The sequence below is a fragment of the Bufo gargarizans genome, chromosome 2, assembly GCF_014858855.1.
Source record: "Bufo gargarizans isolate SCDJY-AF-19 chromosome 2, ASM1485885v1, whole genome shotgun sequence".
NCBI classification, from domain to species: Eukaryota; Metazoa; Chordata; class Amphibia; order Anura; family Bufonidae; genus Bufo; species Bufo gargarizans.
Genome location: NC_058081.1, coordinates 76,827,017 through 76,847,128, shown reverse-complemented (window position 1 = coordinate 76,847,128; position 20,112 = coordinate 76,827,017). Strand labels below are relative to the sequence as shown.

The 20,112-nt window shown below is 45.7% G+C and overlaps 1 protein-coding gene across 1 annotated transcript in view; it reads left to right on the top strand.

Moving 5' to 3' along the window:
• Positions 1-889: 889 nt before the first annotated feature.
• The window catches only part of VAMP8 (vesicle associated membrane protein 8), a 41,567-nt gene continuing 22,344 nt past the window's right edge, over positions 890-20,112 (top strand). The window contains exon 1 of the mRNA XM_044279218.1: positions 890-993. Coding sequence (XP_044135153.1) covers positions 979-993 — 15 coding nt within the window. The 5' untranslated portion in view covers positions 890-978. The remainder of the gene's footprint in view (positions 994-20,112) is intronic.

Here is a 20,112-nt window from a genome sequence, read left to right as displayed (position 1 = left end):
ATAAAAGTTCAATTCACCCCCCTTTCCTTAAAATAAGAATAAAAATACTTAACCAATACAAAAAAAACATCATGGGCATCGCCGAGTGCGAAAATGCCCATACTATTAAAATATAACATTATTAATGGCATACGGCAAATGGCGTAGAGGGAAAAAAAATAAAAACAGCCAATTTACCATTTTTTGTCACTTCAACTACCCAATAATTTTTTGATAAAAAGTGATCGAAAAGTCACACACACTTAAAATTGGCATCACTGAAAAGAACAGATCGTCCCGCAAAAAATGAGCCCTCAAACAGCCCCATACACATAGCTACCAAAAAGTTATAGGAGTCAGAATATGGTTATGTTTTTTTCCCTCAAAGGTTTTAATTTATTTTTCAGTATTAAAACGCAAGATAAATTATACAAGTGTGGTATCGTTGGAACCGTACTGACCCGGAGAATGAAGATAACAGGTCAATTTTACCGCATAGTGTACAGTGTAAAAAATAAAAACCTTTATCAGAATTGTGTTTCTTCCCAATTCTACCCCATGTAGAATTTTTTCCCCGCTACCTACTACTATATGGTATGCAACCGTAAATGGTGCCATTAGAAAGTACAACTTGTCCCGCAAAAAATAAGCCCTCATAAGGCTATGTGAATGGAAAAATAAAAGAGTTAGGACTATGGGAAGTGGGGTGAGTAAAAAAATAAAACGCAAAAATAGAAAATCCCGGGGTCCTTAAGGGGTTAATGCAAAATAAACACACGTTCGGTGACTACATTCCAGTAATAACAGAGACAGATAGATGGAATGCTCCTTGAAGCTTTACCTGAAGGAAGGTGAGCTCCTCACACCACTCCCTCTTGTGAAGAAGGGAGGAGGGAAGACAAGTGTAGAACAGGAAGGGCTAGTTTCATAACTCTCACACAACAGGAAGAGACTGCAGCAAACTCACAGAGGAACTCAGAGACAGCTAGAGGACCAGTCATGGACAGGAGGCCGGTGAGTGCTGCACAAGGCTGGGGGTAGAACAATAAAGGGGGGAGGCAGTCACATAAACTAGAAGGACTGAAATACTTGTGAGGCACGTGTGAGTTTTTAAAGAAACCTTAAATAAGACCTGGGGGAGGGTTGTCTGTCATGGGAGCTTGATGAGAAGGCTTCCCTGTAGAGAACATTGCCTAACCTAAGTGTAATGCTGAATGTGATGTGTGCAAATCAACATTGTATCTCACTCTTAAAGCTTGTTAACAGAGGTGGTATGTAGGGTCTACCAAGATGGGACTTGTAGTTCTACTAAAGCTAAAGAACAAGCCTACTGATAGAATTGCCAAAGCTGATGAGACTGGGGAACCTACAAATGGAACTACAAACTTCAAGATCTTGACCCTGACCTAACGTTTGTGGAACCACAAGATCTTGAAGCTCCTCAGAATCTTAAGCAGGTCTGGGATCGCCAAGTTCACATCAGCGTTCAGCCTCTCCGTTCTCCTGCTCCGTAATAGGAGCAGGAGGACGGATTAGGCTACTTTCACGTTAGCGGTTTCAATTCCACTATTGAGATCCGTTATTAGGATCTCAATAACGGAAGAAAATGCTTCTGTTTTGTCCCCATTCATTGTCAATGGGGACAAAACTGAACGAAACGGAACGCACCAAAATACATTCCGTTCCGTTTGGTTGCGCTCTCGCAGAGCGAGACGGATCTGTCCTGACACACAATGTAAGTCAATAGGGATTGATCTGTTTTCTCTGGCACAATAGAAAACAGATCCGTTCCCTATTGACTTTCAATGGTGTTCATGACGGATCTGTCATGGCTATAGAAGACATAATACAACCGGATCCATTCATGACGGATGCATTGCGGTTGTATTATGGTAACGGAAGCGTTTTTGCAGATCCATGATGGATCCGCAAAAAACCGCTAATGTGAAAGTAGCCTTAGGTACATAACTGAGCAGAATGGAGCCTACGGACCACATAGACTATAATGGGGTCCGCTAGGTTTCCGCTCAGATTTTTGAACGCTGATGCCTTAGGGGGAACTAGTAATAGGTAGTCCAAGATTTTGAGAATTTTAGTTGTGTTGGAAAGCTGAGTAAAGAAGCCTCCTAATGAAATAGGGAGGATTAGTGTGCCGGCAGTCGTGGCTCCAAGACAACTTGGAACTAGACGAGTAGAGTTGATCTGCTGGGACTTATAGTTCCTGGTCATGGTGCTTGGACGATATCAGACACCAGGAACTCTTGTTGGACTTTGTCTGTTTCCAGCTCTTGTAGAGCACACAGACTGTGTATGGGCAGGCGGTATTATGTTGTCAGGGACACAGCTGCTGTACGCCCCGACTGTCAGTCGTGTAACAACGAGGGGGCAGATTCCTTCACAGGAGCGATGGAAATCGTTTCTATAGGGAGCATTATATGTCATTATGTCTTGCCTTTGTCTTCACATCAAAGGCCTGGCAATGAGAGAGTTAACTCTCCTTTATGTGGCGGCTAAAGGACTGTAGACTTTCCAGGACACAGATTAGGTGTGTGCGTGCAATGACGTCAGGTTATTTGACAGTGACACATAGGGCAAGCAGTGGCCCGCCACCCCTTCATGACCAGAAATGTTTTAGAGGAGACACTATAGATTAATAGATCCGCTGTCAAGAAATGTTTTAGTCAGCCGCCTCTTAGCTTCATCTGTTTTATTACTATATATTAATATTATTTATGTAAGCCAGCCATGAACCATCACCGAACACCCCTCTAATCAGAGCCGACATCTGCTGCTATGTGACTGATATTTTGATTGTCATAGATGGTAGAAAACATAGTCATTTGACCTGAGATAAAACTAATAAACAGCCAAGGATCCATAGGTAACTTATTTAGTGCTAACCAGTCACTACGAAAGGGTCTAATGATCCACCGCTCTGCTGCTGTTATAATAACTATAAAAAAGGGTGAATAGTATTTATCTGTTTCTGGGAAAGCTGGGTGACAACCAGTACAACCCTAATATATCCCTATATTGCTGCATAACGAGGTGGATTCAGGCCTATAGGAAAGATTGGTAAGACCGCCGGTTTGACATCCTAGTTTTCCCCTGTATATAACACCTGTTATGTGAGGCTTATAATATTCCTTTCAGTTGTTTTTTTTTTTTGTTTTTTTTTTTATATTCTCAAAAAAAGTTGGGTGACCGCTAATGCGGCCCCTGATAAAGCGAACATAGGGGTTGAGCGAACTTGTGTTTTAAGTTCGGTGTCCAAAGTTCGGGTTTGGGTTATCGAAGAATCCCTTTTATGGATTCCACTACCACAGACCATAACGGAATTCGGAATCCATAACGGGATTTTTCAATAACCCGAACTTTGGACGCTGAACTTAGAACACAAGTTCGCTTAACACTAGTTGTCACCCATCTTTCCCAGATTCCTAAACAGCAATCATGTGGAGATACGAGGGCATGCATATGAAGGCTCAGCCGGGTTGTCAGATTACTGTATTTTTCTGTGTCGGAAACATGAGCTTAAAGGGGTCGTCCAGGATTAGAAAAATATGTCTGTTTACTTCCAGAAACAGCCTCGCACCTGTCCATGCGTTTAGTATTAGTGCTCAGCTCTATTGAAGTGAATGGGACTGAGCTGCAATACCACATACAACCTTTGAACAGTTGGTGTGTGTTTTTGACACAGGACATCCCCTTTAAATCTATTAAATGGTCTTCTGGCACACAAAAAAAAAATGGTTTTTCTTTATACCAGTTTGATAAAGTTCCCCCATAGAATAAGTGCTACCTCACCAGAAATTCCATATTTTTCTCACTCAAAGGACTATTTTTCACCCACAATGTGGACCAGAATAGGATGTAATTTGTGGAATTTAGAAAAGAATGTGTATAGGTTGTGTGCTTGAGGCCTAATTCCTTTTTTGGATCATGGTGATATATCAAAACTATTGCACAGCAAAGGGCCGTTGTTGCCAGTAGCACCTAATCGGATTCCATGTTTTTAGAGGTCCTTTGGCAAAGAAGGCAGTGAACTGATTGGGTGCTATAGGTTAACTGCTCCAGTTTTTTCCTGTGCACCGATTTTGATAAATCCGCCCCATCGTGTAGATATTCCACACTTGGTTTACTTCTAGGGCCTCCATGTTTCCCACAGAAATACTCTGGGAGAAGTGGAGCAGTTGCCCATGACAACCAATCAAATCCCAGCTTTCATTTTTTAATAGGCTGTTTGGAAGTGAGTTGGGATTGGTTGCTATGGGCAACTACTTCACTTCACACTAGTTTTGATAAATCTCAAGAGAATTTATAGATATACTACCATGTCCAGGGGTTGTTCATCTGTGTCCTGACATCGAGGACATGTTCTTTAGGACTCATGCACATGGCCCCCAATGCAGGAGCAACATCCGTGCGGATTCCGCAGAAGGATCCAGACCCATTCAACTTGAATGGGTCCGTGATCCGTCCACACCACAAAAAAATAGAACATGTTCTATCTATTTGCGGTGTGGAGGCACGGAGAGAAAACTACATGGGGTTCCGTACCTCCAGTCCGCACAGCACATTCCGGACCCATTCAAGTGAATAGGTCCGCATCTGTGATGTGGTGCACAAACTGCCGGGGTCTGTATATTGTGGACTCACTGTTTGCGGGCCGCAATATGGGCATGGCCAGGCAACGGCCATGTGCATGAGGCCTTACACTTGTTCTTGCGCTGAACCATGACGGTGTAGGACCCTTTAGACTCTGTTCACACTAATGCTTCTCTGTACTGTCATTTTAAAATAAATATTTCCTTCCACACGCTCATTGATTTTTGTGGTATTTTTTTTATGGACAGGGACCTGTAAGTGGGACGTATTTTAATGCAAAGCTAGGTTCCCAATCCCATGGAGTATTTGGGGGCAAAGATTTTTGCAACGATTACGAGCCGAAAATCCTTGTTAAAAAAGCTTGCAGAACTTCCCCATTGATTTCAATGAGGAATCTGCATGTTGAACCATACGGTGCAGTTTTTTTCTGCATGCGGTTTTATAAAACAGACTGTAAAATAAAGAAATGTCCTGTTCATTCTTGATGCGAATTCCGTGCAGAATCCGCATCCAGAACTCCATTGAAAGGCCGCTTTCAGACGAGCGAATTGCACACTCCGGACTCCCTCCGTGAGTATAAGACAGTTCCCGTCCTGACCTCCCAGCACTGCCGGGGTCACATAGCATTATATTGATTTATTAAGCTATGTAACCCTTAGAAGTATGGAATGTATTGGATAACACTGACACAATGCTTTAAGGGGTTATCCCATCATAATGATCACTGTTAAATCTGTTAATGATTTGACAGTGATCATTTTTGTAAATATACTTTATTAACAAATTCCCACCAATTAGGATAAAATTCATCCCCACTTACCTTATTGTTGTGACTCGGTCTCCCCTGGTTACAACCACCACTCTTCTCCAAAATCCCGATAGTCGCGCTTGCCCAGAAGACTCCTAATCGGCTCAGCTTTTATTTTTTATAGAGGTTTTTGGTTCATATTTTTTGGCTTGTCTTTGCCTTTTTTTTTTTTTTTGCGCAAAAAAACACACACCAGTTCCAGATATTGCATGGAAGTCTATTGAAAATATTAAACGTAGGACAAACAGGTGGGCACATGCATTCCTCTAGTCAAAACATGCAAAAATGCAAAGTGCTAGAACACACTATATATGCAAAAACACCTAAAAAAAAACGCTACAAAAAAACTTTCCATATCGTCACCATGACGGCCCGTTATTCCTTGTGGCTGTCATGGTGATCTCATGAAAACCGAATTACCGGTAAGTCTAATTCCCATTTTCCATATTATCACCATGACGGCCACAAGGAATAACGGGCCGTCGTGGTGATCTCATTTTTAGTTTTTTTTCTTGGCCCAGAAAATGGCATGGAAAAAAACAGAGAAAAGACCCTTAGGCCCCTTTCACACGGGCGACTATTCCGTACGGGTGCGATGCGTGAGTTGAACGTATTGCACCCGCACTGAATCCTGACCCATTCATTTCTATGGGGCTGTGCACATGAGCGGTGATTTTCACGCATCACTTGTGCGTTCAGTGAAAATCGCAGCATGCTCTATATTGTCCGATTTTCACGCGACGCAGGCCCTATAGAAGTGAATGGGGTGTGTGAAAATCGCATAGCATCCGCAAGCAAGTACGGATGCGGTGCGATTTTTCACGCACGGTTGCTAGGAGACGATCGGGATGGAGACCCGATCATTATTATTTCCCCTTATAACATGGTTATAAGGGAAAATAATAGCATTCTGAATACAGAATGCATAGTACAATAGGGCTGGAAGGGTTAAAAAAAAATAAAAAATGATTTAACTCACCTTAGTCCACTTGATCGCGGCCCGGCATATCTCCTTTGTTGAATAGGACCTGTGGTGAGCATTAATTACAGGACCTTTGATGACGTCACTTCGGTCATCACATGGTACGTCACATGATCTTTTACCATGGTGATGGATCATGTGATGACCGGAGTGACGTCACCACAGGTCCTGGAATTAATGCTCACCACAGGTCCTATTCAACAAAGGAGAGATGCCGGGCCGCGATCAAGTGGACTAAGGTGAGTTAAATCATTTTTTATTTTTTTTTAACCATTCCAGCGCTAGTTTACTGTGCATTCTGTATTCAGAATGCTATTATTTTCCCTTATAACCATGTTATACAATCTACAGAACACTGATCCCAAGCCCGAACTTCTGTGAAGAAGTTCAGGTTTGGGTACCAAACATGCGCGATTTTTCTCACGCGAGTGCAAAATGCATTACAATGTTTTGCACTCGCGCAGAAAAATCACGCATTTTCCCGCAACGCACACGCCTCTTATCCGGGCCAAAAATATGACGCCCGTGTGAAAGAGGCCTTAGGCCTCTCACACGAGGGTGACGGATTGGCTCTGGATGCGTTCAGGGTGCGTTTAGTGAAGCTCGCACCATTTTGCAAGCAAGCTCAGTCAGTTTTGTCTGCGATTGCGTTCAGTTGTTCAGTTTTTTTCCACGCGGGTGCAATCCATTTTGATACGTTTTTCACATGCGTGATTAAAAACTGAAGCTTTACAAACAACATCTCTTAGCAACCATCAGTGAAAGACGCACTGCATCCGCACTTGCTTCCGGATACAATGCGTTTTTCACTGAAGCCCCATTCACTTCTATGGGGCCAGGGCTGCATGAAAAAACGCAGAATATAGCACATGCTGCGTTTTTAACGCAACGCAGAACTAATGCGTGAAAAAAAATGCTCATGTACACAGACCCATAGAAATGAATGTGTCAGGATTCCGTGCGGGTGCTATGCGTTCACGTCACTCATTGCACCCACGCGGAAAACTCGCTCGTGTGAAAGAGGCCTTGATGTGCTTTCACACTGTGCCGATAGGAAGCCTTCCTTCCTGATAATCACCTGCTCGTCAGTGGAGGTAAGAGCTGCATTTACTTTGTGGGGACCAGCATCGCTTGTCCTCATACTGGTGCATTGTTTCTGGGCAGCAGGTCGCTGTTCACACAGCAAGATCTGCTGCCCAGGAGCGAAGACTGAGGCTTTCTGCTCGTTAATCTGTTGACCGGCCGCACCTTTACGTGGGCAGATCACCGGCAACAAGCATTCGTGATAACGTTCATCCCCGATAATCTGCTAGGCAACCGAGCAATGTAAACCCGCCATTAGTCTTGCAAAATGCAAAAATTTCCAGGTTTCTACCTGGCGTTGCTCTCTTATCTGCTTCCTGTCTTTGGCTGTTTCCGACTTCTTGCCAGATGAGTAATGTGAGTACTGAAGAACCTGTTTGGTGACTGAGAAGGGGCGACGATACGGCCCAAATGTCTCCGTCATTGTATGAGATAATTCAGAGGTGTGGAGGCCTGTATAACACATGAGTTATGTGAAGTCACTGCTTTTGCCATGACTACAGCCTAGAGATACATGTGTTTTTTGGGGATTTTTTGTTGTTGTTGTACAATGAAATCTTTTGGAGAGTTTCCCTTATATGTAATACTGCATAAACAGTACTTCCTATCAGTAGGTTTTCCCATGCTCGGCCTGCTGCTTCTTTCATAGGAGGTCATGGGGCCCCTGATCTTGTGATTGGTGGAGGTCTCAGTGGTTGGACCCCCAAGGATCAGATACTTATCCCCATACTTATCAAGTTTTTATCTTGACACAACCTCTTTAAAGTGAACCTCCTGTTTCAAAAAAAAGAAAAAACAAACGTTCACATTATCTAGGGTAGGAACAGAACATTTACCAGGTGCCCTCCTTTTCATCTTTTTAGTTGCCGATCTGCCAGTTCCTGGGCTCCTCTGCTGTCATCCAAGATGCCCACACCGCTTCTCAGACCACCCGGTACACACTGTGCGTTTGGTTGCACATGACCCTTCCTACTTGTCCAGTCCTGCTCCTGGATTGGCCAGCACTTTACACATGAGCAGTGGTGGCCAATCCCAGGGCAGCAGGAAGGGTCTTGGGCTACCAAATGGACAGTGTGCATCAGTCTGGGAAGCAGGGCAGCCATCTTGGATGGTACAGGAGGAGCCCAGGAACTGGCAGATCTGCAGCATAAGGGAGGAAAAGGAGGGCACCTGGTAAATGTTCTGTTCATTCCCCAGTTAATGTGAATTTATTTTCTTCTGGAACAGAAGGTCGCTTTTAGTGTACAGAGAAGAAATACTACAAAGGCTCCAGGATTTGGGAGATGCTATATCTCCTTATGGAGAAATGAATGGAGTAGCTGCCTGCATGTGTGACCGGCCACTCCAGTTATTTCAGCGGAGCAGCGGGGGGTACGGGGTACCTGTTCACATGATTGGTGGAGGTTCCAGCGGTAGGACCCCCACCAATCTGATAGTTATTCCCTAGGTTTTTATGTGCTTGTTACTTTTTTATTTTTTTTAACAAAAACAAGGCTCTGACTCTAAAGCCTAATTCACACGTCCGTGGAACACGGTCTGTGAGATACCCGACTGGTACGGCGTCATTGGTTGCTATGACGCCGCGCACTTTGTGCCGCCGCCACTGCTGTACAGTAATACACTTGTATAGATCATACAAGTGTATTACTGTACTGTGGCGGCGGCACAAAGCACGTGGCATCATAGCAACCAATGATGCCGTGCACTCCTGCACTAAGCAGGATGCCAGTCCGGTATCTCACGGACCGTGTTCCACAGACGTGTGAATTAGGCTTAAATCGCAGGTAAAATAACTTGCAATTTTCTTCAATGCGATACCACATAAGATTGCAGTGCAAACTGCATCACAATAATTCACATGTGGATGCAGATGCTAACTCCAGTCTAAGGCCCCTTTCACACGGGCGAGAATTCCGCGCGGGTGCAATGCATGAGGTGAACGCATTGCACCCGCACTGAATCTGGACTCATTCACTTTAATGGGGCTGTGCACATGAGCGGTGATTTTCACGCATCACTTGTGCGTTGCGTGAAAATCGCAGCATGCTCTATATTGTGCGTTTTTCACGCAACGCAGGCCCCATAGAAGTGAATGGGGCTGCATAAAAATCGCAAGCATCCGATTTTCACGCATGGTTGCTAGGTGACGATCGGGATGGGGATCCGATCTTTATTATTTTCCCTTATAACATGGTTATAAGGGAAAATAATAGCATTCTTAATACAGAATGCATAGTAAATTAGGGATGGGGGGGTAAAAAAAAAAAAAATCACCTCATCCACTTGTTCGCAAGCACGGCTTGTCTTCTTTCTTCTTCTTTGAGGACCTGGGGGAAAAGGACCTTTGGTGACGTCACTGCGCTCATTACCATGGATCATGTGATGAGCGCAGTGACGTCACCAAAGGTCCTTTTCCCCCAGGTCCTCAAAGAAGAAGAAAGCTGACAAGCCGGGCTGCGTGAACAAGTGGATGAGGCCAGTTTAATTTTTATTTTTTAACCCCTCCATCCCTAATTTACTTAGCATTCTGTATTAAGAATGCTATGTTATAAGGGAAAATATTAAAATCTACAGAATACCTAACCCAAACCCGAACTTCAGTGAAGAAGTCCGGGTTTGGGTCTGGGTACCACATTCAGTGTTTTCTCACGCGCGTGCAAAATGCATTGCACTCGCGCGGAAAAAAACTGAAGAACGCAATCGCATACAAAACTCACCCTTCTCGCAGGCCAAATCACACCATTTTTCTGCGACGCACCCGCATCTTATCCGGCCCTCACATGCGACGCTCTTGTGAAAGAAGCCTAAGGCTACCTGCACACGTAGTGGATTTGTAAGCAGAAAATCCACAAAAAACGCATGGATTTTCTGTTTATGTCAGGCATGCTCAACCTGCGGCCCTCCAGCTGTTGTAAAACTACAACTCCCACGATTCCCTTCTGTAGGATGATAGCTGTAGGCTGTCAGAGAATGATGGGAGTTGTAGTTTTGCAACAGCTGGAGGGCCTCAGGTTGAGCATGCCTGGTTTATGTTAACAGTCCCATTAAAGTCTATGGGGAAACCACTATAGAAGGTGCAAAATCACACAAACATATTAACCTAGTTTATAAAGCGGTTTAATTTCTGCAAAAAAAAAAAGTATACATTACATTTGGCAAATGTCATTCACCTTGCTGGTACTGTATTACGTTATGCTTTTTCCACACGAAAATCTGCGCAGAGAAAACGCACGTAATCTGCAACGTATGCAGGTAGCCGAAGAGCTCATTCACACGACCGTGTGAAGCCCTTGCTGTGGTCCGCAATGCGCGGACACCGACCTTGGCCAAGCTGCATGGGGATCGCGGACCCATTCACTTAATCCCTCCGTTCCGCAAAAAGATGGAGCATGTTCCGTAGTGTTCTGTTCCGCATCTCCGGATTTGCGGACCCATTGAAGTGAATGGGTCCGCATCCATGATGCGGAATGCACACGGAATGGTGCCCGTATATTGCAGATCCGCAAATGCGGTCCACAATACGGCAACGGGCAGCACACGTTCGTGTGAACGAGCCCTAAAGGGGTTTCCAGGATTTGGTCCCTTTTTAATTAAGCCCCCCTAGTATGTGGTACTTAATTAAAGAATTTTACTTAATGGGGCAGCAAAAAAAATAGAAGTTACTTTGTGTGCAAAGGATGCCGGAGCGGCAGTGAGCAGGCGAGTGTGATTCTTGATTTAAAAGAAACCAAACCCTGGAATAACCCTTTAAACGACGCATATTTAGGGGCTCTGCGACAATTGGCATTAGAGATAAGAAGAGGCATGGAAGAGATGGCGCATGGAATAAAATGTGCAACAGCCAATTACGCAGTGCAGTAATCATAGCGTGTTATGTTGCTGTGGACTCTTGACCTGGGCCGGACATTTTCTGTGCTAGGTCAATTTGTATGGAACCCGTGAAATCCGAGAAGTGTAAGTCACAGGGAGTCTTCCTGCTGCTTATATATAGCAGGTGGCAGGACAAAGGGCAAGGATGTTTTTCCGATCTAATCATTATGATCCATCTTACTGCACGATGATTGGTTCACAATTCGTTAGGCTGTATTCATATGGTGCCATTAAAAATGCAAAAAAGTAAATAAAAAAGTTGCATTTTTATTTATTTATTTTTCTGCCCTCTGAGGTCAGCAGTCAGGTTTTGAATGATCATTTCATCATTGTTTGGTGCCATGATAGGTCTGATACACTGCACCATTAAATGGCATTTTTTTCAGCCTTTTCCATCCATTTTTTTTTTTAACATCCATCCTTTGGTCTGCGATCTATTACTTTGGGTTTTAAAACCCCAGATGTCTCCCATCTTTAAAAACCCGTTCAGTGGCCGGCAATGGGTGGGAAGGGGTTAAACAGGTTGGGGTAGAGTCACAAAACATATTCTATATTTTTTCAAACCAGCACCTGGATCTGAATACTTTTGTAATTGCATGTATTTATAAATTTAGTATAGCCAGTGCGCTATTCAATAAAATGTATCTGTATAGCGCCACCTGCTGTTTGTTCTTTTCCTTATTTTATGTCCGTCTCACTGAGCTGGTCGAACGTGCTCAGTTTAAATCTTTTAACTTTCACCAGCCATATGTTCTGTAAGAAGCTGTAGCAGTTACAGGGAGAGAGCTGCAGCAGAAAGGACATGCCCCCTGAACTGCCAAGCCGAGGATAATGCAGAAAAGCAATAGAAGCAGTGATTGAGGAGATCTCTGGATCCTTGTGAGCTACATGGCTGGTTCTAACTTTGTTAGAAAGGTATTGTCATGTTTTATATGATGTCCGATTTTTTATTTTTTACATCAATCACGACATTAGATAAAATGTGACCAGTACATGCACCACCAGTGGTATTGCTTACTGGTCATACAACGCTGGTAAGAACATGTCGTGCTCATCCAGAAGGGCTTGTAAAATGTGCAAATGTATGTTACCATCTTTTCTCATTTCCGCCCTGCCAACTCTCGCCCTCTCATGATGTATCATCTGACGTATGACACAAGGTTTCTTATCCTGATAAACCAGATAAGCATTTAACAGTCTTGACGGAGGGTTATCTAGATGAGCAGTTTATACATGGTATTGATGATTTAGGACCCTTTTGCAGGGGCACGTTATCAGGAATGAATGCTTGTTCCCAATAATTGCCCAGTGAATATGTGCCGCTGGTCACTTGATGAACAAGCATTTGCTGGGGGAAAGCATCATTGATGTGGTACCCAAAAACATTGTGCAGCGAGTCCCTGAGGAGCTGACGCAGAGGATGGGAGTGGTTGTGGCCCTGATGAGGTGTTGTCACTGTGTACTCCTTCATGCCTTTGCTCCCTGGGGGATTGGTGGTTTAAAGAATTAGACCAGAAGTAAAAGTATAACAGTTTCTCTCTACTTAGTCCAAAATATAACTTGTGGTACATCCAGCAGTATTAAGTACAAAGTGCAGTTTCTGGCACCAAATGAGGAGGTATGGTGGCTGGTTGTGTGGCAATTAAATGAAATTTGTAGGCACTTGGGGATATAAGTGTCCACTGTGTGATACAGGCTTGAAGTTAGTGTGGCCTGGATGTTTGCTAGGTGATGGATGTCTGAGCCGTAGTCCCTCACCTGCAGCAGGGGTTGTAAAGCTGTGATTGCTGCTCACTTTGGGTGCTGTAGCTTTTTGGAAAGTAGTGTTCTCGATTTTGGCAATCTCTTTGTATTAAAGGTCTCACAGGAGAACTGCATACAGTCCCTTGAAGGAGCTCAAGCATGTGCTACCTACCCCTACTTGATCTGGACTTGAACTGTCACTCCTGGCAGGAAGTAGAATCAGGCCACTCCTACCAAGAGTGGAGTATCAGGATGGTTAGCCATGTTCCTGCCAACCATCCCTCCTCCGATGGACTACACAGCAGAACATCATATAACAATTGCAGATACTTCCAGGTCTGGGGCACTGCAATTGTTTCTATGTAAACGATGAATGTGTATGGGGATGGGTGAACGCTACTTCTATCTTTTGCCCCCATGCAGTGGAGGTGATTTCTATATGTAAATGCAGCTCTCACTTCCGCTCACGAACAGTCAGTCATCAGGAACGTTTGGTTGATTCTTGATAATTGCCTGGGTATCGGCAAAAGAGTCTTTAGTGATCAGTCTTGTCTGGTGACACATGTTCTGATCACGCAGTGCATACCTGTCACATGCATCTGTCTGTAAATAGCCGTGACGTCATACCTGTCCGCCTATGCTCTAGGTGCAAAGCTGCTGGCAACAAGGATATTGTATTTTTAGTTGAAAAAACTAGCCACCTAGTATGTAACCACCATACATAGGCAGGCAACAAATAGGTATTGCCTCCCATTATATCTTTAGGCTTGGTTGACACTTGGGGCGGGTATCTTTTTATTTATTTTTTTTGGTTGACACTCGGAGGGGGTAGTTTTTTAGTTTTTTAATTGAAGGGAGTCTGTCACCAGGAAATTCCCTGTTAAGGCTTCATGCACACGACTATATTTTGGGTCCACGTCCGTTCTGGTTTTTTTTTTGCGGACAGATGTCATCCATGTGTGGTCAACATATGGATGACATCCATGGCCGTTCAGCAAAATAAAGAACGTTTTTCAGACAACAATAGCCAGTTCTAATAGAAAAATGTGGCATACATAGGACCGATATCCGTATTTTGCAGATCCGCAGTTTGTGGACCACAAAATGGATAAGGTTGTGTCCATGTGGCCTAAACCAGGCACAGTGCCTTGTAGGGCTAGCTAGATCTTTAGTGTAACGAGTCTGGCTGCAGAGCTCTCGCCTATGACCTAACCACTTTTTGGAAAAATGGCGAGAGTGTTGGAAAAGACTAAAAAGTCACAAACTTGCACTTCCAACAAATTTTGTGACTTTTCTATGCCAGAAAAACTGGTGTGGAGCTACAGTAAATGGCCCCCTATTGTGCCTGGTTTAAGGCCTAGTTCACACAGTCGGTGTTCGGTCAGTGATTTTCTTCAGGGATTGTTTGTGAGACAAAACTAGATATGGGTCAAATGCACAGAAATGGTGGCAATCCCTCCATTATACCTCATCTCTGTGTAGCCTTCACTCTCTTGGTTTTGGCTCACAATCCCTGACCAAACACTGACTAATGGCTCATGCACACAAACATATTCCGTGTCCGTTCTGTTTTATTTTTGCGGACTGTATGCGGAACTATTCATTTCAATGGTCTGCAAAAAGAAGTTACTCCGTGTGCATTCCGTTTCCGTATTTCCGTTTCTGCCAAAAAATAGAACATGTCCTATTATTGTCCGCATTGCGGACAAGGATAGGACTGTTCGATTAGGGGCCAGGTGTTCCGTTACGCAAAATATGGAATGCACACTGTCATCCGTATTTTTTGCAGACCACAAAACGCATACGGTCGTGTGAATGAGCCCTAATACTGTGAACTAGGCCTATCATTTCTGCTGACAGACCCCCTTAAGATATACAAAATGGATAGGATAACTGATGCAAATCGGAATAAAAGTCCATTAGGTTTTCATTCTCTTTAAAAAGCTAAAAAATTCCTTGGATAAAAAGAAAACTAAAACTTTCAAAGGGGTTGTCCAGGATTTTCAACTGATAGCTTATCCCTTTCGGGGGTCCTACCACCAGCGCATGTGACGTGTGCCGAGCTGCAGTACCAGCAGCAGCCACACTAGTGTTGGGGGTTACTGTCCTAGGTAGCACAGTTAAAGAGATTATCCAGGAAAATATATTTATGACTTATCCTCCTGATAGGTCATCAGTATCAGATCTGCGGGGGTGCGACACTGGGGACCCCCGCCAATTAGCTGTTACCAGAGGGCTGCAGCTTTTTCCTAGGCCAGTGACATCACTGTACATCGATCACATGACCTAGATGCAGCTCAGCCCCATTTAAGTCAATGGGGCTGAGCTGCAATACCAAGCACTGCCACTATACAATGTACGGCGCTGTCCTTGGAAAGCTGATGGGAGCCTGCATCGCTGAGGGTCCTCTGTGCCATCAGTTCACCACTTCCCCCCCAGTGCCATCAATCCTTTGTGCCATCAGCTCACCTCATGCCATCCGTCCTCTGTGTCATCACCCCCCAGTGCCATCCGTCCTCTGTGCCATCACCCCCCCAGTGCCATCCATCCTCTGTGCCATCACCCCCCCGTGCCATCAGTCCCCCAGTGTCATCAGCTCTGTGTGCCATCTGTCCCCAATGCCATGAGCCCTCTGTGCCATCATCCCCTCCAATGCCAGCGTGCCCTCAGCTCCCCCAGTGCCACCATCTCCGCTCCTAGTCTCCAGCAGCCCTTTAATACTTACCTCTCCTGTAGGGGCGCCCCTCCACAACTCCTCTGTCTTCTTCTCCGCGCGCTGCACTGTCCTCCTGGCACATCATCAGGACATAGTGCACTCGTGACCTGATGATGTGTCAGGAGGGCAGTGCAGCGCGCGGGCCGGCGGGTGACCACGGAGCGGTGAGTAGTGGAAAGCACTTCGCTCCTGCTCCGTGGCCACATAACACAAACAAATCCTCGATGCATCGAGGATTTTCTGGTGTGGAATTACTTGATTCAATCGAGTAATCATTTCAGCCCTAGCTCCAATTTTTTAAATCTCCCCTAAAGGCTGCACTGTTGCTTGAGGCCTCATTCACACAGTGGTTCTAGTTTTTGATGCATTTTGGCAACATGAGGTCCTATGGGAGCAAATTGCCAAGAGCATCTGTAAAAACTTCCACTGCTATCAAAGCCACATCATGCTTTTGTCCGCCGCACCCCCCCCCCCCCCCCAAAGGTGAAAACTATTCCGCAAAAATATGTCCAGTACGTTGTGGGGCACACAGGCTCCATGGTGCGGTATACTGTTATTAGGGTACGGTTCTTGAAGAAAGCTGTTTTGTGTATAATAAAAGTAAATTGTGTTACCTGGTGGTAATAATCGGTTTATTAGACATACCAGTTATTGGCAGGTGGCAGGGCGGGCTATTTACCCTGCATGGCAGTGACGTCACATGTGGGTTTAGCTTTCAGAGTAAATTCCAGCATAGGGCAAGCCACGCGGAGATCATTTACTGAGTAAACAGGGATCCTGGCTAATTCAGATAAAGGTAACACTATACAATAATACAATAGAGTAGCAAAATACTGGGGTTAGAGGGAAAAAAGGGTCTATTTTATTTTTTTCACTGAAACAGCGCCACTCTTGTCCATAAGGCTGTGCCTGGTATTGCAGCTCTGTCCCATTGATTAGTGAATGTTGACCAGTGTTATGCAGGGCGAATGAGAGGACGTTGGAGCCTTAACTATGGGGGTGTCTGAAAACGTCACGGAAAACAATGTCTGCAGCGTCCTCTGTCTACCTGTCCCTGCTAGATCACTTACCTGTGTAAATTTATCTCCTTGTTGATTGAACTACCTCCACAGAATGGAACTGTAGGCATAACATGTGCCGCCATATGGGGCTCCTTAAGGCACCGTATTTTGCAGATCTTTCCTTCGACAAATAGTGTTTCCGCGGGAGAGACATTCAATGTAGTACACCTACTAATAAAAAGAGGCTTATGGAGGTATGGTACATTCCTATAGGGGTTTATGGAGCCATATTACAGCCATGTGCTGGAGCGTGTACGGTCGTATGGATATAAATATTCATGGCACGTGGACGGCACCATGATGAACATGTCAATCTCAGCACACTCATAGGCAGGCATTTATGAGTGAACTAGATGCACTTATGTCTGTCTTCTACTTTACTAAGTCACTAGGGCGGACATAGAAAAGTTAAGGCAGCCAAACCTCTTATCGTCATATTTAAAGACAATAGGCATAGTAACAGCATATGCAGGCTTACCTTGCCATCTTAAATACAACTTCTGTGGAGTAAAAAAAAGCATAGGCACTTAAAGAGGTTGTCCCATCATATAATATTCTACATTTTTCAAACCAGCACCTGGATCTGAAAACTTTTGTAATTGCATGGAATTAAGAATTTTGTTTAACCACTGAGGTATTCAATAAAATGTATCTTTATAGCGCCACCTGCTGTTTGTTTCCTTATTTCTCTGTCCACCTTGTTTAGATGGATACACATGCTCAGTTCCGTCCTTGGACTGTTACCTGCCGTATCTACTGTTAGAAGTTGTGACATTTACAGGCAAAGGGCTGGTGCAGAAAGGATTTGTTCCCTGAGCTGTGATAGGGAGAGAGCTGCAACAGAAAGGATACGTCCCCTGAGAATAGACATGCTCTCTTACCAGTGATAGGGAGAGAGCAGCAGCAGGAAAGGCAGCCCATGAGCTGTGCTAGGGAGAGAGCAGCAGCAGGAAAGGCAGCCCATGAGCTGTGCTAGGGAGAGAGCAGCAGCAGGAAAGGCAGCCCATGAGCTGTGCTAGGGAGAGAGCAGCAGCAGGAACGGCAGCCCATGAGCTGTGCTAGGGAGAGAGCAGCAGCAGAAAAGGCAGCCCCTGAGCTGTGCTAGGGAGAGAGAGCAGCAGCAGAAAAGGCAGCCCCTGAGCTGTGCTAGGGAGAGAGAGCAGCAGCAGAAAAGGCAGCCCCTGAGCTGTGCTAGGGAGAGAGATCAGCAGCAGAAAAGGCAGCCCCTGAGCTGTGCTAGGGAGAGAGATCAGCAGCAGAAAAGGCAGCCCCTGAGCTGTGCTAGGGAGAGAGATCAGCAGCAGAAAAGGCAGCCCCTGAGCTGTGCTAGGGAGACAGCAGCAGCAGAAAAGGCAGCCCCTGAGCTGTGCTAGGGAGACAGCAGCAGCGGAAAAGGCATCCCCTGAGCTGTGCTAGGGAGAGAGCAGCAGCGGAAAAGGCATCCCCTGAACTGTGCTAGGGAGAGAGCAGCAGCAGAGAAAAAGGCATCCCCTGAGCTGTGCTAGGAAAAGGACACTCCCCCCTGAGCTGTCGCTATAAGGACACCCCCATCCCCAAGCAGCCAGCTTAAAATAAATCTAGCAGAGTAATTTGAGCAGTGAACATCTCTGAACCCATGTGAGGTACAGGGCTGGTTCTAGCTTTGTTACAAAGAGATTGTCATGTGCTATATGATGTATGATTTTCATTTTTAACATTATGGCAGAACCCCTTTTAGGAGTGCCTATATACCCTCAATAGCTGTCTTTAATACCTACACAATATTGTGCTGCACCTCATGAGGGCTTGTATACTTGAGGCCCTATATATCCTGCTTTTTATTGCCCTTGGCCTGGATGTAATTACACCTCCAGATTACTGTAACTGAATCTTCGTCCTTGAGAAGTATACTAAAGAACCATACAGAAGGATGTAGTAAACTTAGAATCCTCCTCCACAAAATGACAATAATGGCATTGTTTAACCCCTTAAGGACGCAGGGCGTATCGGTACGCCCTATTTCCCGAGTCCTTAAGGACTCAGGGCGTACCGGTACGTCCTAACTTTAAATCGGTATTCCGGCGCCGCGGGGGTTAATCGGAACGGGATGCCGGCTGAAATCATTCAGCCGGCATCCCGTAACAACGCAGGGGGGGGTCATTTGACCCCCCCGTATCGGCGATCGCAGAAAACCGCAGGTCAATTCAGACCTGCGGTTTTCTGCGTTTCCGGTCCATTCGGGTGTCCTGTGACCCGATGAACCGGAAAAAGACTGCGATCGGTGGCGTAATTATACACCACCAATCGCAGTCCGAGGATTTGAGGAGGCGGTGCTGGCCCTGGTGCTGAACACTGCTGTCCAGGGTGCTGATTGGTGCAGGGGAGAGAGGCGCGAGATTCAAACTTCCTGCGCTCCTCTCTCCCCTCCTCTTCCTGTTCTGCACGAGCACCCGGCAGCATCGTCCAGCACCAGCTCCTGTGTCCCCCTAATCGCCATCCATCACCCTCCTGCACCCATCGCCACCCAGGTAGGTTAGGGTCAGTGAGGGAGAGGCACCGTTAGGCAGGGAAAGAAGGGAAAAGTTAGAAAAAAAACCAAAAACTTTTATTCCTAACTTTTTTGATCCATCTATCAGACCCCAGCCTCCCCCCTGCCACTTGCCCCCCCCCTACCAGCCCCCCACCCCCACCAGCCCCCCCACCCCCCACCAGCCCCTTCCCCCCCCCCCCCCCCACTTCACCACCAGCCCCCTTTTTTTTTTTTCTGCGTGCACTGACTGGTCGGCACTTTTTAGTGTCCGTCCACTGTTAGCGCCCGCCACCCCACTGTTAGCGCCCCACCACCCCACCGCTGATCAGCCTTGTACCGCTGATCAGCAAGTTTTAACTTTTTTTCCTAACACTTGCCCTTTTTTTCTTGCCTTTTTTAGTACGCGAACACCCGTTGCCCCCACACACACGCACATATAATAAAGTTTGCCACACACGCACACCTACACGCACACACACCCATGGCCCGCCGGGTGTTCTCGGCCGAGGAGGCATATGCCCAGATTGCCTCCGACTCTGAGAGCCCCAGTGAGGATGAGGATGACCCCACATTCCTTTTATCATCCGCATCCTCCTCATCATCATCGGATGACGATGAGCCACCAAGGCGGCGGAGACGCCGCCAGGCGGAGCCAGGGGCCCCACATGCTAGGGATCCTGTGGCCCACCCTAGTACGAGCCGCCCTGGGGTTCGTACTGGTTTCCCGGCCCACCAAATAAGTTCACCGGAGCC